Raw genomic sequence first — 25784 nt, forward strand, 5'->3', positions numbered from 1 at the left:
GAACCAATCAATCAATACATTGATCAATCAAGCACACATAATATAGTGTATATGGTAGTCTTTGTAGATGGAATTTATTCATCAGCAGCACTCACCTTGTTGTAGTAGCCGTAGGTGATGGCGTTGGGATGAACTCCAGCCTTCTTCATCTCAAACAGAACTCTGACCGCCAGGACTGGTTGGCTGTACTGTCCACATAGCTGCATTAACACCCGGTAACACACCTAAGAGACAGGAGACAGGAGACAGGAAGATAGAGTTAGAGAGGACATCTGCACCCTGTAGGACACCTGGAGAGGAGAGGAGACACACACACATCAGCACATCTATTGTTTCCTACCTCATCAGGTGCCTGCAGCTTCTTGTCCTGCATCTTCCTCAGGATGTCGTAGGCCATGCGTAGTGCCCGCACCTTGGAGTGGCATGCGCTGGCGTAGGCTGGCAGGCATATGAACCACAGGCCGTAACAGTGACGCAGCAGACACTTAGACCACATCTGGGGTACAGAGGCGTGGGTTTTAGCCATGCGCTGGGCCGAGCGAATCTCCTGGACACAGTACATTACAACAAAATAAACATTTCAGAACTAGAGTTACTGTACAGGTCTGACAACAGTGGGTTGAGTGGCGTTTATCAGGCGGTTCGTACGAACAGTCGTACGGGACACTTCTGCTTCTCAGGAGCCTGGCGGTGCAGTCTGCTCTTCTCGGAGGGAGGACACCATGTGATTATGACGCCTTGTATTACAGTTGACAATGAAGCCCTGATGAGGGCATGGGTATGTTAGAGAAAAAGAAAATGTCTGTCTGCCTGTCTGTCTGTCTGTCTGTCTGACTGCCTGTCTGTCTGTCTGTCTGTCTGGTACGGAGGAGTAGGTTTTAGCCTGTCTATCTGTCTGTCTGTCTGTCTGACTGCCTGCCTGCCTGTCTGTCTGACTGTCTGTCTGACTGCCTGTCTGTCTGACTGCCTGTCTGTCTGCCTGTCTGTCTGGTACGGAGGAGTAGGTTTAAGCCTGTCTGTCTGTCTGTCTGTCTGTCTGTCTGTCTGTCTGATACGGAGGAGTAGGTTTTAGTCTGTCTGTCTGTCTGTCTGTCTGACTGTCTGACTGCCTGCCTGTCTGATACGGAGGAGTAGGTTTTAGTCTGTCTGTCTGTCTGTCTGTCTGTGGTACGGAGGAGTAGGGCTTAGCCTGTCTGTCTGTCTGGTACGGAGGATTAGGTCTTAGCTGAGATTAGGTGTGTGTGTGTGTGTGTGCGACTGTCTGTTGGTTCCGTCCCTCTGTCTGTCTCTGGTTTTTGCGTAGCTGCGTGTGGTAATGACCTGTTTGGAGCGCCTAAAGATGGCAGCAGGGCTGGCTGGACTGGTGTGTCTCTGTGTCAGGCTGGCTGAGGGGCGAGGTCCATCCTGGAGCTCCAACAAATCACGACTCAGCACCGGAAACCCAGAGTAGCTAGACAGGGTTAACACAACACTGTCAGTAGTTGGACAGGGTTAACACAACACGGTCAGTAGCTGGACAGGGTTAATACAACACTGTCAGTAGTTGGACAGGGTTAACACAACACGGTCAGTAGCTGGACAGGGTTACACAACACTGTCAGTAGCTGGACAGGGTTACCACAACACGGTCAGTAGCTGGACAGGGTTACCACAACACGGTCAGTAGCTGGACAGGGTTACCACAACACGGTCAGTAGCTGGACAGGGTTAACACAACACGGTCAGTAGTTGGACAGGGTTAACACAACACTGTCAGTAGCTGGACAGGGTTAACACAACACGGTCAGTAGCTGGACAGGGTTAACACAACACTGTCAGTAGTTGGACAGGATATGGTTCAACACAACACTTTTTTTCATACCTCTCCTCAGTTACCATCAGACGTATCACAATTTACTTGTAGCCCTGAAATACCTCAGCAGGTTCTCATTCCCAGGAAAACCCATTGAGACCAAGGTTCTCATTCCCAGGGGAACCCATTGAGACCAGGTTCTCATTCCCAGGGGAACCCATTGAGACCAGGTTCTCGTTCCCAGGAAAACCCATTGAGACCAGGTTGTCATTCCCAGGGGAACCCATTGAGACCAGGTTCTCATTCCCAGGGAAAACCCATTGAGACCAGGTTCTCATTCCCAGGGGAACCCATTGAGATCAGGTTCTCATTCCCAGGGAAAACCCATTGAGACCAGGTTGTCATTCCCAGGGGAACCCATTGAGACCAGGTTCTCATTCCCAGGGGAACCCATTGAGACCAGGTTCTCATTCCCAGGGGAACCCATTGAGACCAGGTTCTCATTCCCAGGAAAACCCATTGAGACCAGGTTCTCATTCCCAATGAAAACCCATTGAGACCAGGTTCTCATTCCCAATGAAAACCCATTGAGACCAGGTTCTCATTCCCAATGAAAACCCATTGAGACCAGGTTCTCATTCCCAATGAAAACCCATTGAGACCAGGTTCTCATTCCCAATGAAAACCCATTGAGACCAGGTTCTCATTCCCAGGGGAACCCATTGAGACCAGGTTCTCATTCCCAGGAGAACCCATTGAGACCAGGTTCTCATTCCCAGGGGAACCCATTGAGACCAGGTTCTCATTCCCAGGAAAACCCATTGAGACCAGGTTCTCATTCCCAATGAAAACCTATTGAGACCAGGTTCTCATTCCCAATGAAAACCCATTGAGACCAGGTTCTCATTCCCAATGAAAACCCATTGAGACCAGGTTCTCATTCCCAATGAAAACCCATTGAGACCAGGTTCTCATTCCCAATGAAAACCCATTGAGACCAGGTTCTCATTCCCAATGAAAACCCATTGAGACCAGGTTCTCATTCCCAATGAAAACCCATTGAGACCAGGTTCTCATTCCCAATGAAAACCCATTGAGACCAGGTTCTCATTCCCAATGAAAACCCATTGAGACCAGGTTCTCATTCCCAATGAAAACCCATTGAGACCAGGTTCTCATTCCCAATGAAAACCCATTGAGACCAGGTTCTCATTCCCAATGAAAACCCATTGAGACCAGGTTCTCATTCCCAATGAAAACCCATTGAGACCAGGTTCTCATTCCCAATGAAAACCCATTGAGACCAGGTTCTCATTCCCAATGAAAACCCATTGAGACCAGGTTCTCATTCCCAATGAAAACCCATTGAGACCAGGTTCTCATTCCCAATGAAAACCCATTGAGACCAGGTTCTCATTCCCAATGAAAACCCATTGAGACCAGGTTCTCATTCCCAATGAAAACCCATTGAGACCAGGTTCTCATTCCCAATGAAAACCCATTGAGACCAGGTTCTCATTCCCAATGAAAACCCATTGAGACCAGGTTCTCATTCCCAATGAAAACCCATTGAGACCAGGTTCTCATTCCCAATGAAAACCCATTGAGACCAGGTTCTCATTCCCAAGGCTGCCCTGATCCCAACAATACAACAACCAATACAATGTAAAACAAAACACAACCATTGTTAAAAACAGTTACAGGCCTCAGCTACTGGGTTTAGCTACACCCTAAACTGCCTGAGAGGCACCAGGACATCTAATTGTAAAGTGTTCTGCAAATTGTTCCCTCAGTGAGAAAATTAAAATCAGATTTACCTAATTCGTTGGAACCTCAAGAGTTACCAAACCCTGTACACGGGTATGTCATGTTTTTACACTTTAGACGTAAGCCAGCAGCATCCCCCAGCATCCCCCGTATACAATGTAAAACACTCAATAATGCATGCAGAGCAGAATTAGACCGATACCCGCTAATTATTAAACTCCAGAAAAGAGCTGTTAAATTCTACAACCACCTAAAAGGAAGTGATTCCCAAACCTTCCATAACAAAGCCATCATCTACAGAGAGATGAACCTGGAGAAGAGTCCCCTAAGCAAGCTGGTCCTGGGGCTCTGTTCACAAACACAAACACACCCCACAGAGCCCCAGGACAGCAGCACAATTAGACCCAACCAAATCATGAGAAAACAAAAAGATAATTACTTGACACATTGGAAAGAATTAACAAAAAACAGAGCAAACTAGAATGCTCTTTGGCACAGAGAGTACACAGCGGCAGAATACCTGACCACTGTGACTGACCCAAACTTAAGGAAATATTTGACTATGTCCAGATTCAGTGAGCATAGCTTTGCTATTGAGAAAGGCTGCCGTAGACAGAAATGGCTCTCAAGAGAAGACAGGCTATGTGCACACTGCCCACAAAATGAGGTGGAAACTGAGCTGCACATTCTAACCTCCTGTCCATTGCATGACCATATTAGAGAGACATATTTCCCTCAGATTACACAGATCCACAAACAATTCGAAAACTCCCATATCTACTGGGTGAAATTCCACAGTGCGCCATCACAGCAGTAAGATTTGTGACCTGATGCCACAAGAAAAGGACAACCAGTGAAGAACAAACACCATTGTAAATACAACCCATATTTATGTTGATGTATTTTCCATTTTGTACTTGTAACTATTTGAACATCATTAAAACACTGTATATAATAATGTGACATTTGAAATGTCTTTATTATTTTGGAACTTCTGTACGTGTAATATTTAATGTTGTTGGATTCAGGCTAACCTTTGAACATGAAATATTACATCAATTATATATCAGAAGCATTGTGTATATAAAGGAGTGACAGAGGGGTTTATGTCAGAACTGAATGGTTCTCTGTAGACAGATGGTTTTGGATGGACGAGAGGAGATCAAAGGATTGCTATAGGGGAAGAAGATGGACATCTGTGGGATTAGGCGAAGGAGGGGTAGAGGTCAGAAGGTCAAGTAATAAGGATTTAGTATCCTGTTACCCTCTTCCTGTGGATACCATAAGATGTAAGGATTGGAGAGAAGGAGGGGTTGAGGTCAGCAGGTCAGGTCAGATCCCCTGAAGGGAGTCATAAGGGTTTTAGTATCCTGTTACCCTCTTCCTGTGGATACCATAAGATGTAAGGATTGGAGAGAAGGAGGGGTTGAGGTCAGTAGGTCAGGTAATAAGGGTTTAGTATCCTGTTACCCTCTTCCTGTGGATACCATACGATGTCAGGATGGGAGAGAAGGAGGGGTGTATAAAGTGGGGTATATACATTGCTACCATTACTTGTGATGGTAGGAATGTGTTTTTGTCTGAACTACAGCTGTAAAGACCCTTTGGGGAGGTTTAACTTGGTTAAGCTTCTCTAGTGTCTGTGAGTTATTTACTCTGAAAAACTAGAACCTAACACTGTTCATTTTTTATAGTTTATTTCACTTTTGTTTATTATCTACATCACTTGCTTTGGCAATGTTAACATATGTTTCCCATGCCAATAAAGCCTTTAAATTGAAATTGAATTGGGAGAGAGAGAGAGAGATAGAGACAGAGATAGAGACAGAGTGTGTGTGTGTGTGTGTGTGTGTGTGTGTGTGTGTGTGTGTGTGTGTGTGTGTGTGTGTGTGTGTGTGTGTGTGTGTGTGTGTGTGTGTGTGTGTGTGTGTGTGTGTGTGTGTGTGTGTGTGTGTGTGTGTGTGTACAGTACCTATAGCAGAGTGGGTGCTCCTCTCCCTGAGCCAAAAGTCTTAGTTCAGGAGGGTTGATGTAGACTGTGTGTTCACTGCGATGGGACTCGTCCAGCTCTATCAACCTGGTGTCTTCTGGTCCATCACTGTCCATCTGAATCTGAAAGGGAACACACCTTCCTGATTGATTTGTCCACTATTCTGTCTGTCCACAACACAGTTCTGTCCTCTAGTCTGTCTGTCCACAACACAGTCCTCTAGTCTGTCTGTCCACAACACAGTTCTGTCCTCTAGTCTGTCTGTCCACAACACAGTTCTGTCCTCTATTCTGTCTGTCTACAACACAGTTCTGTCCTCTAGTCTGTCTGTCTACAACACAGTTCTGTCCTCTAGTCTGTCTGTCCACAACACAGTTCTGTCCTCTAGTCTGTCTGTCCACAACACAGTCCTCTAGTCTGTCTGTCCACAACACAGTTCTGTCCTCTAGTCTATCTGTCTACAACACAGTTCTGTCCTCTATTCTGTCTGTCCACAACACAGTTCTGTCCTCTGTCTGTCCACAACACAGTTCTGTCCTCTAGTCTGTCTGTCTACAACACAGTTCACAATAGAAAGACACAAGAAGGCTACAGACACAGATACATACAACAGCCAAGTTACAAAAAGGCATTATTTCATTATTTCTGTACATGAGAGTGAAAGTGCCTTTGCATTGTTCATACGACCTGTTTCTTACTTGGCAGCGACTAGCAAGCGTGTACAGGGGCTAATGCCATCTATGATCAGTGATCTGTCATCTGCTGCCAGACAGGTACAGGGGCTAATGCCATCTATGATCAGTGATCTGTCATCTGCTGCCAGACAGGTACAGGGGCTAATGCCATCTATGATCAGTGATCTGTCATCTGCTGCCAGACAGGTACAGGGGCTAATGCCATCTATGATCAGTGATCTGTCATCTGCTGCCAGACAGGTACAGGGGCTAATGCCATCTATGATCAGTGATCTGTCATCTGCTGCCAGACAGGTACAGGGGATAATGCCATCTATGATCAGTGATCTGTCATCTGTTGCCAGACAGGACCAGGAAATCATTGAAATTATGTCAGACAGAGAAGAGACCAGTGATTCCAGACCAGTGATTCCGGACCAGTGATTCCAGACCAGTGATTCCACTAACCTTGTTTACTAACCTGGTTTACTAACCTTGTTAACTAACCTGGTTTACTAACCTTGTTTACTAACCTGGTTTACTAACCTGGTTTACTAACCTTGTTTACTAACCTGGTTTACTAACCTGGTTTACTAACCTTGTTTACTAACCTGGTTTACTAACCTGGTTTACTAACCTTGTTTACTAACCTGGTTTACTAACCTGGTTTACTAACCTGGTTTACTAACCTGGTTTACTAACCTGGTTTACCAACCTGGTTTACTAACCTGGTTTACTAACCTGGTTTACTAACCTGGTTTACTAACCTGGTTTACTAACCTTGTTTACTAACCTGGTTTACTAACCTGGTTTACTAACCTAGTTTACTAACCTGGTTTACTAACCTGGTTTACTAACCTGGTTTACTAACCTTGTTAACTAACCTTGTTTACTAACCTTGTTTACTAACCTGGTTTACTAACCTGGTTTACTAACCTTGTTTACTAACCTGGTTTACTAACCTGGTTTACTAACCTGGTTACTAACCTGGTTTACTAACCTGGTTTACTAACCTGGTTTACTAACCTTGTTTACTAACCTTGTTTACTAACCTGGTTTACTAACCTAGTTTACTAACCTGGTTTACTAACCTGGTTTACTAACCTGGTTTACTAACCTTGTTAACTAACCTTGTTTACTAACCTTGTTTACTAACCTGGTTTACTAACCTGGTTTACTAACCTGGTTTACTAACCTTGTTTACTAACCTGGTTTACTAACCTGGTTTACTAACCTGGTTTACTAACCTGGTTTACCAACCTGGTTTACTAACCTGGTTTACTAACCTGGTTTACTAACCTTGTTTACTAACCTGGTTTTAACCTTAACCTGGTTTACTAACCTGGTTTACTAACCTGGTTTACTAACCTGGTTTACCAACCTGGTTTACTAACCTGGTTTACTAACCTGGTTTACTAACCTGGTTTACTAACCTTGTTTACTAACCTGGTTTACTAACCTGGTTTACTAACCTGGTTTACTAACCTGGTTAACCTGTATATATATATTTATATTTAATATTTAAAAAAAACTAAAACTAAACTTGTATTTGATTTGGATCACAAACCTCTGAATCTTAAAAACACTATCAACAAGACAGGTCCTACAGGCCCTAGTTTCTACCTTCTTAACAACACTATCAACAAGACAGGTCCTACAGGTCCTAGTTTCTACCTTCTTAACAACACTATCAACAAGGCAGGTCCTACAGGCCCTAGTTTCTACCTTCTTAACAACACTATCAACAAGGCAGGTCCTACAGGTCCTAGTTTCTACCTTCTTAACAGCACTATCAACAAGACAGGTCCTACAGGCCCTAGTTTCTACCTTCTTAACAACACTATCAACAAGGCAGGTCCTACAGGCCCTAGTTTCTACCTTCTTAACAACACTATCAACAAGGCAGGTCCTACAGGCCCTAGTTTCTACCTTCTTAACAACACTATCAACAAGGCAGGTCCTACAGGCCCTAGTTTCTACCTTCTTAACAACACTATCAACAAGGCAGGTCCTACAGGCCCTAGTTTCTACCTTCTTAACAACACTATCAACAAGGCAGGTCCTACAGGCCCTAGTTTCTACCTTCTTAACAGCACTATCAACAAGGCAGGTCCTACAGGCCCTAGTTTCTATCTTCTTAACAGCACTATCAACAAGGTAGGTCCTACAGGCCCTAGTTTCTACCTTCTTAACAACACTATCAACAAGGCAGGTCCTACAGGCCCTAGTTTCTACCTTCTTAACAACACTATCAACAAGGCAGGTCCTACAGGCCCTAGTTTCTACCTTCGTAACAACACTATCAACAAGGCAGGTCCTACAGGCCCTAGTTTCTACCTTCTTAACAGCACTATCAACAAGGCAGGTCCTACAGGCCCTAGTTTCTACCTTAAAAACACTATCAACAAGGCAGGTCCTACAGGCCCTAGTTTCTACCTTCTTAACAACACTATCAACAAGGCAGGTCCTACAGGCCCTAGTTTCTACCTTCTTAACAACACTATCAACAAGGCAGGTCCTACAGGCCCTAGTTTCTACCTTCTTAACAACACTATCAACAAGGCAGGTCCTACAGGCCCTAGTTTCTACCTTCTTAACAACACTATCAACAAGGAAGGTCCTACAGGCCCTAGTTTCTACCTTCTTAACAGCACTATCAACAAGGCAGGTCCTACAGGCCCTAGTTTCTACCTTAAAAACACTATCAACAAGGCAGGTCCTACAGGCCCTAGTTTCTACCTTCTTAACAGCACTATCAACAAGGCAGGTCCTACAGGCCCTAGTTTCTACCTTAAAAACACTATCAACAAGGCAGGTCCTACAGGCCCTAGTTTCTACCTTCTTAACAACACTATCAACAAGGCAGGTCCTACAGGCCCTAGTTTCTACCTTCTTAACAACACTATCAACAAGGCAGGTCCTACAGGCCCTAGTTTCTACCTTCTTAACAACACTATCAACAAGACAGGTCCTACAGGCCCTAGTTTCTACCTTCTTAACAGCACTATCAACAAGGCAGGTCCTACAGGCCCTAGTTTCTACCTTCTTAACAGCACTATCAACAAGGCAGGTCCTACAGGCTCTAGTTTCTATCTTCTTAACAGCACTATCAACAAGGTAGGTCCTACAGGCCCTAGTTTCTACCTTCTTAACAACACTATCAACAAGGCAGGTCCTACAGGCCCTAGTTTCTACCTTCTTAACAACACTATCAACAAGGCAGGTCCTACAGGCCCTAGTTTCTACCTTCTTAACAGCACTATCAACAAGGTAGGTCCTACAGGCCCTAGTTTCTACCTTCTTAACAACACTATCAACAAGGTAGGTCCTACAGGCCCTAGTTTCTACCTTCTTAACAGCACTATCACCAATGCAGGTCCTACAGGTCCTAGTTTCTACCTTCTTAACAGCACTATCAACAAGGCAGGCCCTACAGGCCCTAGTTTCTACCTTCTTAACAGCACTATCAACAAGGCAGGTCCTACAGGCCCTAGTTTCTACCTTCTTAACAACACTATCAACAAGGTAGGTCTATGTATGTCATGTAGTATTTTAAACTATAAGTAACTGTCTTATGTTGCTGGAACCCAGGAAGAGTAGCTGCTGCCTTGACAGGAACTAATGGGGATCCATAATAAACCCCAGGAAGAGTAGCTGCTGCCTTGGCAGGAACTAATGGGGATCCATAATAAACCCCAGGAAGAGTAGCTGCTGCCTTGGCAGGAACTAATGGGGATCCATAATAAACCCCAGGAAGAGTAGCTGCTGCCTTGGCAGGAACTAATGGGGATCCATAATAAACCACAGGAAGAGTAGCTGCTGCCTTGGCAGGAACTAATGGGGATCCATAATAAACCCCAGGAAGAGTAGCTGCTGCCTTGGCAGGAACTAATGGGGATCCATAATAAACCCCAGGAAGAGTAGCTGCTGCCTTGGCAGGAACTAATGGGGATCCATAATAAACCCCAGGAAGAGTAGCTGCTACCTTGGCAGGAACTAATGGGGATACATGAATAAACCCCAGGAAGAGTAGCTGCTGCCTTGGCAGGAACTAATGGGGATCCATAATAAACCCCAGGAAGAGTAGCTGCTGCCTTTGCAGGAACTAATGGGGATCCATGAATAAACCCCAGGAAGAGTAGCTGCTGCCTTGGCACAGATTCACAGAGAGGAGACCACAGATTCCAGAGTGGAGAGTTAATATCCTATTGGGGCGGCAGGGTAGCCTAGTGGTTAGAGTGTAGAGGTGGCAGGTAGCCTAGTGGTTAGAGCGTTCAAACCCCTGAGCTGACAAGGTACAAAACTGTCGTTCTGTCCCTGAACAGGCACTGTTCCTAGGCCGTCATTGAAAATAAGAATTTGTTCTTAAACTGACTTGCCTGGTGAAATACAGGTTCAATTAAATAGTACAGATCACATCCTAAGAGTTAATCCAGACAAGCATTAATAATGTCTATCAGGGTCATAACTCAGCATCATAGTCCTTACCCCTCCTTCTCTCTCTCCTCTCCTCCCCCTTCACCCCTTCACCCCTCCCTCCTTACCCCCTTCTCTCTCTCCTCTCCTCCCCCTTCACCCCTTCACCCCTCCCTCCTTACCCCCTTCTCTATCTCCTCTCCTCCCCCTTCACCATTCCCTCCTTACCTCCCCTTCTCTATCTCCTCTCCTCCCCCTTCACCCCTCCCTCCTTACCCCCTTCTCTATCTCCTCTCCTCCCCCTTCACCATTCCCTCCTTACCCCTCCTTCTCTCTCTCCTCTCCTCCCCCTTCACCCCTTCACCCCTCCCTCCTTACCCCCTTCTCTATCTCCTCTCCTCCCCCTTCACCATTCCCTCCTTACCTCCCCTTCTCTCTCCCCTCCCCTCCACCTCTCCTTACCCCCTTCTCTCTCTCCTCTCCTCCCCCTTCACCCCTCCCTCCACCTCTCCTTATCTCTCCTTACCCCCCTTCTCTCTCTCCTCTCCTCCCCCTTCACCCCTCCCTCCCTACCCCCCCTTCTCTCCCTCCCCTCCACCTCTCCCTACCCCCCCTTCTCTCTCTCCTCTCCTCCCCCTTCACCCCTCCCTCCTTACCCCCCTTCTCTCTCTCCTCTCCTCCCCTTCACCCCTCCCTACCCCCCCTTCTCTCCCTCCCCTCCACCTCTCCTTACCCCCTTCTCTCTCTCCTCTCCTCCCCCTTCACCCCTCCCTCCTTACCCCCCTTCTCTCTCTCCTCTCCTCCCCCTTCACCCATCCCTACCCCCCCCTTCTCTCCCTCCCCTCCACCTCTCCTTACCCCTCCTTCTCTCTCTCCTCTCCTCCCCCTTCACCCCTCCCTCCTTACCCCCCTTCTCTCTCTCCTCTCCTCCCCCTTCACCCATCCCTACCCACCCCCCCTTATCTCCCTCCCCCTCCCCCTCTCCTTACCCCACCTTCTCTCCCTCCTCTCCTCCCCCTCCACCTCTCCTTACCCTCCCTTCTCTCCCTCTTCTCCTCCCCCTCCACCTCTCCTTACCCTCCCTTCTCTCCCTCCTCTCCTCCCCCTCCACCTCTCCTTACCCTCCTTTCTCTCCCTCCTCTCCTCCCCCTCCACCTCTCCTTACCCTCCCTTCTCTCCCTCCTCTCCTCCCCCTCCACCTCTCCTTACCCTCCCTTCTCTCTCTCCTCTCCTCCCCCTTCACCCCTCCCTCCTTACCCCCCTTCTCTCTCTCCTCTCCTCCCCCTTCACCCCTCCCTCCTTACCCCCCTTCTCTCTCTCCTCTCCTCCCCCTTCACCCCTCCCTCCTTACCCCCCTTCTCTCCCTCCTCTCCTCCCCCTCACCTCTCCTTACCCCCCTTCTTTCCCTCCTCTCCTCCCCTTCCACCTCTCCTTACCTCCCTTCTCTCTCTCCTAACCCTCCCTTCTCTCCCTCCTCTCCTCCCCCTCACCTCTCCTTACCCTCCCTTCTCTCCCTCCTCTCCTCCCTTCTCCCACCCCCTCCTCCCCCCTCTACTTACACCAATAATCTGAACTGCCATGCATCATAGTCCTTACCTCTCCCTTCTCTCCCTCCTCTCCTCTCCTTACCCCTCCCTTCTCTCCCTCCTCTCCCCCCCTTCACCTCTCCGTACCCCTCCCTTCTGCCATGCCAAGGATACGTCAAGTCCACCCCTCCTCACTCACTCCCCTCCCCCTCTCCTAGTCTACATGAATCCAGGCTCCACTGACCTGAACATAATTCTATAATCTCATGTTGCTCTATGAGGCTATTACAGAACATACACACACACACACACACACACACACACACACACACACACACACACACACACACACACACACACACACACACACACACACACACACACACACACACACACACGCAAATACAAATCGAGCAGTGGGTCTGGCTGGAAACTAACAAACTAGTCTTGTTCGGTCCAACTTCCTCTAGCTGACAGAAAGTATATGAGTCATCAGAGAGAGTAGAGAGAATAAAGCAAGGTATTTCATTCTACAGGGCACTGTATTGTACTATATTGTATTGTACTGTATTATATTGTACTATATTTTACTATATTGTATTGTACTGTATTGTACTGCATTATATTGTACTGTATTGTACTGTACTATATTGTATTGTACTATATTGTACTGTATTGTACCCTATTGCACTGTATTGTACTGCACTTTACTGTATTGTACTGTATTGCACTGCATTATATTGTACTGTATTGTACTGTACTGTATTATATTGTACTATATTGTACTGTATTGTACTGTACTGTATTGTACTGTATTGTACTGTATTGTACTGTATTGTACTGTATTTTACTGTATTATATTGTATTGTACTGTATTGTACTGTACTTTACTGTATTGTACTGTATTGTACTGTATTGTACTGTACTGTATTGTACTGTATTGTACTGTACTGTATTGTACTGTATTGTACTGTATTGTACTGTATTTTACTGTATTATATTGTATTGTACTGTATTGTACTGTACTTTACTGTATTGTACTGTATTGTACTGTATTGTACTGTACTGTATTGTATTGTACTATATTGTACTGTATTGTACCCTATTGCACTGTATTGTACTGTACTTAACTGTATTGTACTGTAATTTACTGTATTGTACTGCACTTTACTGTATTGTACTGTACTGTACTGTATTGTACTGTAATTTACTGTATTGTATTGTACTGTATTGTACTGTATTGTACTGTATTTTACTGTATTATATTGTATTGTACTGTATTGTACTGCACTTTACTGTATTGTACTGTACTGTACTGTATTGTACTGTAATTTACTGTATTGTATTGTACTGTATTGTACTGTATTGTACTGTATTGTACTGTATTATATTGTATTGTACTGTATTGTACTGCACTTTACTGTATTGTACTGTACTGTACTGTATTGTACTGTAATTTACTGTATTGTATTGTACTGTATTGTACTGTATTGTACTGTATTTTACTGTATTATATTGTATTGTACTGTATTGTACTGTAGTATATTGTATTGTACTGTATTGTACTGTATTATACTGCATTATATTGTACTGTATTGTACTGTACTATATTGTATTGTACTATATTGTATTGTATTGTACTGTATTGTACTGTATTTTACTGTATTATATTGTATTGTACTGTACTGTATTGTACTGTAGTATATTGTATTGTACTGTATTGTACTGTATTATACTGCATTATATTGTACTGTATTGTACTGTACTATATTGTAGTGTACTATATTGTACTGTACTATATTGTATTGTACTATATTGTACTGTATTGTACTGTATTATATTGTACTGTATTGTACTGTATTATATTGTACTATATTGTATTGTATTGTACTTTATTATATTGTACTGTATTGTACTGAACTATATTGTATTGTACTATATTGTACTGTACTATATTGTATTGTACTATATTGTACTGTATTGCACTGTATTGTACTGCACTTTACTGTATTGTACTGCATTGTACTGTACTTTACTGTATTGCACTGTACTTTACGGTATTGTACTGTACTGTATTATATTGTACTGTATTGTACTGTGCTTTACTGTATTGTACTGTACTATATTGTATTGTACTGTATTGTACTGTACTATATTGTATTGTACTATATTGTACTGTATTGTACTGTACTTTACTGTATTGTACTGCATTGTACTGTATTGTACTGCATTGTACTGTATTGTACTGTATTGTAAAGTATTGTACTGTATTGTAAAGTATTGCATTGTACTGTATTGTACTGTACTTTACTATATTGTACTATATTGTGTTGTATTGTACTGTATTGTACTGTAGTATATTGTATTGTATTGTATTGTACTGTATTATACTGCATTATATTGTACTGTATTGTACTGTATTGTAAAGTATTGTATTGTACTATATTGTGTTGTATTGTACTGTATTGTACTGTAGTATATTGTATTGTATTGTATTGTACTGTATTATACTGCATTATATTGTACTGTATTGTACTGTATTGTAAAGTATTGTATTGTACTATATTGCACTGTACTTTACTGTACTGTACTGTACTATATTGTGTTGTATTGTACTGTATTTATGTTTTCTGCAACCTGGCCGATGATTATTGATGTGCCATTATTTCTGTCTCTACTTTGCACATTCTTCCACTGCAAATCTACCATTCCAGTGTTTTACTTGCTATATTGTATTTACTTTGCCACCATGGCCTTTTTTTTGCCTTTACCTCCCTTATCTCACCTCATTTGCTCACATTGTATATAGACTTATTTTTCTACTGTATTATTGACTGTGTGTTTGTTTTATTCCATGTGTAACTCTGTGTTGTATGTGTCTCACTGCTATGCTTTATCTTGGCCAGGTCGCAGTTGTAAATGAGAACTTGTTCTCAACTAACCTACCTGGTTAAATAAAGGTGAAATAAAAATAAATAACAATGATATGAAGTACAGGGAGTGGATTAGCTAAAGAGACTGGTACCCAGGCTATACAGTAGACATGGAGTGGATTAGTTAAAGAGACTGGTACCCAGGCTATACAGTAGACAGGGAGTGGGTTAGCTAAAGAGACTGGTACCCAGGCTATACAGTAGACAGGGAGTGGGTTAGCTAAAGAGACTGGTACCCAGGCTATACAGTAGACAGGGAGTGGGTTAGCTAAAGAGACTGGTACCCAGGCTATACAGTAGACAGGGAGTGGGTTAGCTAAAGAGACTGGTACCCAGGCTATACAGTAGACAGGGAGTGGGTTAGCTAAAGAGACTGGTACCCAGGCTATACAGTAGACAGGGAGTGGGTTAGCTAAAGAGACTGGTACCCAGGCTATACAGTAGACAGGGAGTGGGTTAGCTAAAGAGACTGGTACCCAGGCTATACAGTAGACAGGGAGTGGGTTAGCTAAAGAGACTGGTACCCAGGCTATACAGTAGACAGGGAGTGGGTTAGCTAAAGAGACTGGTACCCAGTCTCTTTAGACTGGCTTCATGAGTGAGTAACTTCACAGGTTGATTAATACTGGGTTCATGAGGGGGTAACTATACATCAGGTTGATTTATACTGGCTTCATGATTGAGTAACTATACATCAGGTTGATTTATACGATCAAGATTATACTACCAACTCAAATCTCATCTTTCACCAAGTCGTGGCTGAACGACGACACGGATAATTAAGAGCTGGCGGGTTTGTCCATGCACCGGCTGGACAGAGAAGCTATGTCTGGTAAGACGAGGGGCGGGTTGTGTGTCTATTTGTCAATAACAGCTGGTGCGTGATGTCTAATATTAAAGAAGTCTCGAGGTATTACTTGCCTGAGGTAGAGTACCTTATGATAAGCTGTAGACCACACTATCTACCAAGAGAGTTCTCATCTATATTATGCACAGCCGTCTATTTACCATCACAAACCGATGCTGGCACTAAGACCGCACTCAACCAGCTGTATAAGGCCATAAGCAAACAAGAAAATGCTCATTCAGAAGCTGCGCTCCTAGTGGCCGGTGACTTTAAAGCTGGCAAACTTAAATCCGTTTCACCTATTTTCTACCAGCATGTCACATGTGCAACCAGACGGAAAATTCTAGACCACATTTACTCCACACACAGAGATGCATACAAAACTCGCCCTCCAAATACACCTCTGCTGTTTTCAATCAAGATCTCAGTGATCACTGCCTCATTGCCTGCATCCGTAATGGGTCTGTAATCAAACGACCACCCCTCATCCCTGTCAAACGCTCCCTGAAACATTTCTGTGAGCAGGCCTTTCTAATCGACCTGGCCGGGGTATCCTGGAATGACATTGACCTCAGGTCGCAGTTGCAAATGAGAACTTGTTCTCAACTAGCCTACCTGGTTAAATAAAGGTGAAATTAAAAAATTAAAAACTCATCCCGTCAGTAGATGATGCCTGGCTATTCTTTAAAAGTGCCTTCCTCACCATCTTAAATAAGCATGCCCCTCTCAAAAAATGTAGAACTACGAATAGATATAGTCTTTGGTTCACTCCAGACCAGTCTGCCCTTGACCAGCACAAAAACATCCTGTGGCGTTCTGCATTAGCATCGAATAGCCCCCGTGATATGCAACTTTTCAGGGAAGTTAGGAACAAATATACACAGGCAGTTAGAAAAGCTAAGGCTAGCTTTTTCAAACAGAAATTTGCATCCTGTAGTACTAACTCAAAAACGTTCTGGGACACTGTAAAGTCCATGGAGAATAAGAGCACCTCCTCCCAGCTGCCCACTGCTCTGAGGCTAGGAAACACTGTCACCACTGATAAATCCACTATAATTGAGAATTTCAATAAGCATTTCTCTACGGCTGGCCATGCTTTCCACCTCACTACCCCTACCCCGGTCAACTGCCCAGGCACCCTCCACAGCAACCCGCCAAAGCCCCCATCATTTCACCTTTACCCAAATCCAGATAGCTGACGTTCTGAAAGAGCTGCAAAATCTGGACCCCTACAAATCAGCCGGGCTAGACAATCTGGACCCTCTCTTTCTAAAAATATCTGCCGAAATTGTTGCAACCCCTATTACTAGCCTGTTTAACCTCTCTTTCGTATCGTCTGAGATTCCCAAAGATTGAAAAGCTGCCGCGGTCATCCCCCTCTTCAAAGTGGGTGACACTCTAGACCCAAACTGCTACAGACCTATATCTATCCTACCCTGTTTTTCTAAGATCTTCGAAAGCCAAGTTAACAAACAGATTACTGACCATTTCGAATCCCACCATACCTTCTCCGCTATGCAATCTGGTTTCAGAGCTGGTCATGGGTGCACCTCAGCCAGGCTCAAGGTTCTAAACGACATTATAACCACTATTGATAAGAGACATTACTGTGCAGCCGTATTCATCGACCTGGCCAAGGCTTTCGACTCTGTCAATCACAACATTCTTATTGGCAGACTCAACAGCCTTGGTTTCTCAAAATGACTGCCTTGCCTGGTTTACCAACTACTTCTCTGATAGAGTTCAGTGTGTCAAATCGGAGGGACTGTTGTCCGGTCCTCTGACAGTCTCTATGGGTGTGCCACAGGGTTCAATTCTCGGGCCGACTCTCTTTCCTGTATACATCAATGATGTTGCTCTTGCTGCTGGTGAGACTCTGATCCACCTCTACGCAGACGACACCATTCTGTATACTTTTGGCCCCTCCTTGGACACTGTGTTAACTAACCTCCAGACGAGCTTCAATGCCATACAACTCTCCTTCCATGGCCTCCAACTGCTCTTAAACGCAAGTAAAACTAAATGCATGCTATTCAATCGATCACTGCCCGCACGCCCATCCAGCATCACTACTCTGGACGGCTCTGACTTGAATACGTGGACAACTACAAATACCTGGCTGTCTGGTTAGACTGTAAACTCTCCTTCCAGGCTCACATTAAGCATCTCCAATCCAAAATTAAATCTGTAATGTCTACATCTGTTGTACTCAGCATTTCACTGTGAGGTCTACTACACCTGTTGTATTCAGCATTTCACTGTAAGGTCTACTACACCTGTTGTACTCAGCATTTCACTGTGAGGTCTACTACACCTGTTGTATTCAGCATTTCACTGTGAGGTCTACTACACCTGTTGTATTCGGCATTTCACTGTGAGGTCTACTACACCTGTTGTATTCAGCATTTCACTGTGAGGTCTACTACACCTGTTGTATTCAGCATTTCACTGTGAGGTCTACTACACCTGTTGTATTCGGCATTTCACTGTGAGGTCTACTACACCTGTTGTATTCAGCATTTCACTGTGAGGTCTACTACACCTGTTGTATTCAGCATTTCACTGTGAGGTCTACTACACCTGTTGTATTCGGCATTTCACTGTGAGGTCTACTACACCTGTTGTATTCAGCATTTCACTGTGAGGTCTACTACACCTGTTGTATTCAGCATTTCACTGTGAGGTCTACACCTGTTGTATTCAGCATTTCACTGTGAGGTCTACTACACCTGTTGTATTCAGCATGTCACTGTAAGGTCTACTACACCTGTTGTATTCAGCATTTCACTGTGAGGTCTACTACACCTGTTGTATTCAGCATTTCACTGTAAGGTCTACTACACCTGTTGTATTCAGCATTTCACTGTGAGGTCTACTACACCTGTTGTATTCAGCATTTCACTGTGAGGTCTACTACACCTGTTGTATTCAGCATTTCACTGTGAGGTCTACTACACCTGTTGTATTCAGCATTTCACTGTAAGGTCTACTACACCTGTTGTATTCAGCATTTCACTGTGAGGTCTACTACACCTGTTGTATTCAACATTTCACTGTGAGGTTTACTACACCTGTTGTATTCAGAATTTCCCTGTGAAGTCTACACCTGTTGTATTCAGCATTTCACTGTGAGGTCTACTACACCTGTTGTATTCAGCATTTCACTGTGAGGTCTACTACACTTGTTGTATTCAGCATTTCACTGTGAGGTCTACTACACCTGTTGTATTCAGCATTTCACTGTGAGGTCTACACCTGTTGAATTCAGCATTTCACTGTGAGGTCTACTACACTTGTTGTATTCAGCATTTCACTGTGAGGTCTTACTACACCTGTTGTATTCAGCATTTCACTGTGAGGTCTACACCTGTTGAATTCAGCATTTCACTGTGAGGTCTACACCTGTTGTATTCAGCATTTCACTGTGAGGTCTACTACACCTGTTGTATTCAGCATTTCACTGTGAGGTCTACACCTGTTGAATTCAGCATTTCACTGTGAGGTCTACTACACTTGTTGTATTCAGCATTTCACTGTGAGGTCTTACTACACCTGTTGTATTCAGCATTTCACTGTGAGGTCTACACCTGTTGAATTCAGCATTTCACTGTGAGGTCTACACCTGTTGTATTCAGCATTTCACTGTGAGGTCTACTACACCTGTTGTATTCAGCATTTCACTGTAAGGTCTACTACACCTGTTGTATTCAGCATTTCACTGTGAGGTTTACTACACCTGTTGTATTCAGCATTTCACTGTAAGGTCTACTACACCTGCTGTATTCAACATTTCACTGTAAGGTCTACTACACCTGTTGTATTCAACATTTCACTGTGAGGTCTACTACACCTGTTGTATTCAACATTTCACTGTGAGGTCTACTACACCTGTTGTATTCAGCATTTCACTGTGAGGTCTACTACACCTGTTGTATTCAGCATTTCACTGTAAGGTCTACTACACCTGTTGTATTCAGCATTACACTGTGAGGTCTACTACACCTGTTGTATTCAGCATTTCACTGTGAGGTCTACTACACCTGTTGTATTCAGCATTTCACTGTAAGGTCTACTACACCTGTTGTATTCAGCATTTCACTGTGAGGTCTACTACACCTGTTGTATTCAGCATTTCACTGTGAGGTCTACTACACCTGTTGTATTCAGCATTTCACTGTGAGGTCTACTACACCTGTTGTATTCAGCATTTCACTGTAAGGTCTACTACACCTGTTGTATTCAGCATTTCACTGTGAGGTCTACTACACCTGTTGTATTCAGCATTTCACTGTAAGGTCTACTACACCTGTTGTATTCAGCATTTCACTGTGAGGTCTACTACACCTGTTGTATTCAGCATTTCACTGTAAGGTCTACTACACCTGTTGTATTCAGCATTTCACTGTGAGGTCTACTACACCTGTTGTATTCAGCATTTCACTGTGAGGTCTACTACACCTGTTGTATTCAGCATTTCACTGTGAGGTCTACTACACCTGTTGTATTCAGCATTTCACTGTGAGGTCTACTACACCTGTTGTATTCAGCATTTCACTGTGAGGTCTACTACACCTGTTGTATTCAGCATTTCACTGTGAGGTCTACTACACCTGTTGTATTCAGCATTTCACTGTGAGGTCTACTACACCTGTTGTATTCAGCATTTCACTGTGAGGTCTACTACACCTGTTGTATTCAGCATTTCACTGTGAGGTCTACTACACCTGTTGTATTCAGCATTCCACTGTAAGGTCTACTACACCTGTTGTATTCAGCATTTCACTGTGAGGTCTACTACACCTGTTGTATTCAGCATTTCACTGTAAGGTCTACTACACCTGTTGTATTCAGCATTTCACTGTGAGGTCTACTACACCTGTTGTATTCAGCATTACACTGTGAGGTCTACTACACCTGTTGTATTCAGCATTTCACTGTGAGGTCTACTACACCTGTTGTATTCAGCATTTCACTGTGAGGTCTACTACACCTGTTGTATTCAGCATTTCACTGTAAGGTCTACTACACCAGTTGTATTCAGCATTTCACTGTGAGGTCTACTACACCTGTTGTATTCAGCATTTCACTGTGAGGTCTACTACACCTGTTGTATTCAGCATTTCACTGTGAGGTCTACTACACCTGTTGTATTCAGCATTACACTGTGAGGTCTACTACACCTGTTGTATTCAGCATTTCACTGTGAGGTCTACTACACCTGTTGTATTCAGCATTTCACTGTGAGGTCTACTACACCTGTTGTATTCAGCATTTCACTGTGAGGTCTACTACACCTGTTGTATTCAGCATTTCACTGTAAGGTCTACTACACCTGTTGTATTCAGCATTTCACTGTAAGGTCTACTACACCAGTTGTATTCAGCATTTCACTGTGAGGTCTACTACACCTGTTGTTATTATATTGTGTAATTTTTTACTTTAGTTTATTTGGTAAATATTTTCTTAAAAATATCAAATATTTTATTTTCTTTCTTGAGCATTTCACGGTTAGGGTTAGGGGTTAGGGGTTAGGGTTAGGGTTAGGGTTAGGGTTAGGGGTTAGGGGTTAGGGGTTAGGGTTAGTTATATTATTTAAATTTGGTGTTTGTCACATTTTTGTGAATTCTTGGTTTGGTGAGCGGACCCCAGACCTCACAACCATAAAAGGCAATGGGTTCTAAAACTGATTCAAGTATTTGATCCTAATTGGTCTGTTCCTTTATGTGTTCTCTGTCTCTCTCCTCTTTCTCAAACTTCTGTTCTCCACCGTGTCTCTCTCTCTCTCTATGGTTAACACCACATCCTACAACTGTACCCAGCACTGCAGCTGAGTCACAACCCGTGAAGAAGCTTGGGGTTCTAACTGAGGTTCTAAGCTATATCACATTGAAACGTAAAGAATATACAAAGAAGAAGAAGAAGAAGATGGTCTGAGAGCTTACCTTGCTTCCATTGCTGTAAATCTGACAGGCAGGTAGACAGGCGGGTAGACAGGTGGGTAGACAGGTGGGTAGACAGGCAGGTAGACAGGCAGACAGGTAGACAGGCAGACAGGCAGATAGACAGGCAGGTAGACAGGCGGACAGGTAGACAGGCAGACAGGCAGGTAGACAGGCAGACAGGTAGACAGCCAGGTAGACAGGTGGGTAGACAGGTGGGTAGACAGGTGGGTAGACAGGCAGGTAGACAGGCAGACAGGTAGACAGCCAGGTAGACAGGTGGGTAGACAGGCAGGTAGATAGGCAGACAGACAGGAGCGTGTAGAGGAAAAATACCAGGCAGGTAGACAGACAGGTAGACAGACAGGTAGACAGGCAGGTAGACAGACAGGTAGACAGACAGGTAGACAGGCAGGTAGACAGACAGGTAGACGGGCAGGTAGACGGACAGGTAGACAGGAGAGTGTAGAAGTAAAGCACCAGGCAGAGGGAGAAAGAAAGAAAGAGATGAAGGATTGACCAGAGAACAGAAGGACTAGTACTAATTGTAGCCTAAAGGGACAAGCGTTCCCTGGTTGCAGTTTGTTCTACAACTTCCTGAATGTGTCCTGTTGGTTCAGCCAAAGGCCCTGTATAATGATACATTATGAATACATTCTGGATGAGATACTGAATCTCACAAACAACTCAGATGACTGATAAACTTATCTTAATTTAAGGACCACCTACAATTTCAAATACATGAACTGTGTCCTGTGAATGACTCGTTCTACGTAATACATGGTTGGAACTATACAGTACATGAAGTCTAACAAACCACTGAATGATGCAATACTACGTGCAGTGAAATACATGCTTCGTTGAATACTATTTATGGTGTGCTGGTCCATCTTATTCTCTATGGACAGACAAGTCTTCCGTTACTGACACACTCAAGAAAGCCAGGCTAGAATGTTAGTCTGAGAATTCTATAGGACATTATCATCTTACCTTATCAACACACTGAGAATACTATAGGACATTATCGTCTTACCTTATCAACACACTGAGAATACTATAGGACATTATCATCTTACCGTATCAACACACTGAGAATACTATAGGACATTATCATCTTACCTTATCAACACACAGAGAATACTATAGGACATTATCATCTTACCTTATCAACACACTGAGAATACTATAGGACATTATCATCTTACCTTATCAACACGCTGAGAATACTATAGGACATTACCATGTTACCTTATCAACACACTGAGAATAATATATGACGTTATCATCTTACCTTCTCAACACACTGAGAATACTATAGGACATTATCATCTTACCTTATCCACACACTGAGAATACTATAGGACATTATCATCTTACCTTATCCACACACTGAGAATACTATAGGACATTATCATCTTACCTTATCAACACACTGAGAATACTATAGGACATTATCATCTTACCTTATCAACACGCTGAGAATACTATAGGACATTATCATGTTACCTTATCAACACACTGAGAATAATATACGACGTTATCATCTTACCTTATCAACACACTGAGAATACTATAGGACATTATCATCTTACCTTATCAACACACAGAGAATACTATAGGACATTATCATCTTACCTTATCCACACACTCGTCGAAGAAGGCCAGACTGGCGTCTTTATCGCTGACAAAGGAACATTCCTCGATGAACCGGATAAACATCTGGGTTTTGATCATCTGGGAGTAGAACTTCTGGTGGGAACGATCCCGGCTCTTCAAGAACCCTGAGGAGCATGACAACCATATGACAACCACATGACAACCACACGACAACCACACGACAACCATACGATAACCACATGACAACCACATGACAACCACATGATAACCACATAACAACCACATGACAACCACACGATAACCACATGACAACCACATGACAACCACATGACAACCACACGACAACCACACGACAACCACGACAACCACGACAACCACACGACAACCATACTACAACCATACGATAACCACACGACACTAAATCACCATGACACTAAATCACCATACATCATTAGTCACCAAATCACCATTAGTCATTAATCACCATTAGTCACTAAATCTCCATACATCATTAGTCACTAAATCACCATACATCATTAGTCACTAAATCACCATACATCATTAGTCACTAAATCTCCATACATCATTAGTCACTAAATCACCATACATCATTAGTCACTAAATCACCATACATCATTAGTCACTGAATCACCATACATCATTAGTCACTAAATCACCATACATCATTAGTCACTAAATCACCATACATCATTAGTCACTAAATCACCATTAGTCACTAATCACCATTAGTCACTGAATGACCATACATCATTAGTCACTAAATCACCATACATCATTAGTCACTAAATCACCATTAGTCACTAATCATCATTAGTCACTAAATCACCATTAGTCACTAAATCACCATACATCATTAGTCACTAAATCACCATACATCATTAGTCACTAAATCACCATTAGTCACTAAATCACCATACATCATTAGTCACTAAATCACCATTAGTCACTACATCATAATTACACTAAATCACCATACATCATTAGTCACTAAATCATCATTAGTCAGTAAATCACCATTAGTCACTAAATCACCATACATCATTAGTCACTAAATCACCATTAGTCACTAAATCACCATACATCATTAGTCACTAAATCACCATACATCATTAGTCACTAAATCACCATTAGTCACTAAATCACCATACATCATTAGTCACTAAATCACCATACATCATTAGTCACTAAATCACCATTAGTCACTAAATCACCATTACACTAAATCACCATACATCATTAGTCACTAAATCAGGTCAAACTCTGCAGGCACTACTCCAGACCTCATTGTTAGGATGGACCAGCTGCAAAGTTAATTCAACTGTGGTCGACTGCAGAGCGACAACAGTCTGTCTACATGTGACTTAACTGTTTCAACGGGAGGGGGATATTCAGTCACTCTTGGAGGACGACGCAGAGGTAGAAATCTACTTCCACTGTACTCCAAGTGTGGCTGGATATTCTCCTGTAGGAATGGTGACAAACTAAAATCAGATGTAAACCCGCTACTAACCTTGCAAGTCGAACAGCGAGCTTGCGTCCGTGGTCCTTTCGGAGGGGGCCTGTGTGATGGGGAGGAGGTAAGAGCGGTACCCTTTCAATATGGCCGCCATGAACCTAAGGAAGGCTTCCTGGATCTGCATCTCTAGCGTGTGGAGGCTCTTCCCTCCGCTCGCCAGGTCTGGGTCAATCGCAGTGGGCTCCATCTGACCATCCTCGCCGCTGACTTGGCCACCTGGACAATACCGAAGAGAGACAGGTGTTAATCAACTAACCTCAGACACAAGCCCCTGTCGGACAATAGGACCAGAAATACTGTACATTCTGCTTTTATGAAGTGTTTTTTTAGTCAGCATTTTTATATTGATGGTTTGCTTTGTCTTTAGTTAGGTAACAACTTTCTTATGAGATAATACATTCACACAGGTCTATAAAGGTGACAGAAATGGTAGATGGCACGGTACATCCAAAAGCTTGCCGACCCGAAATTGATAATAAGAAGATTGTGGGAGCTGTACTGTTAGATTTCAGTGCAGCCTTTGATATTATTGACCATAACCTGTTGTTGAGAAAACTTGTGTTATGGCTTTTCAACCTCAGCTCTGAATCCACAACATGGCAATCTATCTAATAGAACTCAAAGGGTTTTCTTTAATGGAAGCATCTCTAATGTCAAACATGTAAAGTGTGGTATACCGCAGGGCAGCTCTCTAGGCCCTCTACTCTTTTCTATTTTTACCAATGACCTGTCACTGGCATTAAACA

At 43.4% G+C, this 25784-nt stretch overlaps 1 protein-coding gene across 1 annotated transcript in view; it reads right to left on the reverse strand.

Moving 5' to 3' along the window:
• dennd4a (DENN/MADD domain containing 4A) overlaps window positions 1–25784 on the reverse strand; it is a 116283-nt gene that overhangs the window by 35295 nt on the left and 55204 nt on the right. The window contains exons 13-19 of the mRNA XM_031832824.1: window positions 25033–25254; window positions 23520–23665; window positions 21888–21908; window positions 5532–5671; window positions 1321–1450; window positions 341–547; window positions 96–224 (exon numbers count right to left, since the gene is read on the reverse strand). Coding sequence (XP_031688684.1) covers window positions 96–224; window positions 341–547; window positions 1321–1450; window positions 5532–5671; window positions 21888–21908; window positions 23520–23665; window positions 25033–25254 — 995 coding nt within the window. The remainder of the gene's footprint in view (window positions 1–95; window positions 225–340; window positions 548–1320; window positions 1451–5531; window positions 5672–21887; window positions 21909–23519; window positions 23666–25032; window positions 25255–25784) is intronic.

This window comes from Oncorhynchus kisutch, linkage group LG10 (genome assembly GCF_002021735.2).
Source record: "Oncorhynchus kisutch isolate 150728-3 linkage group LG10, Okis_V2, whole genome shotgun sequence".
NCBI lineage: Eukaryota > Metazoa > Chordata > Actinopteri > Salmoniformes > Salmonidae > Oncorhynchus > Oncorhynchus kisutch.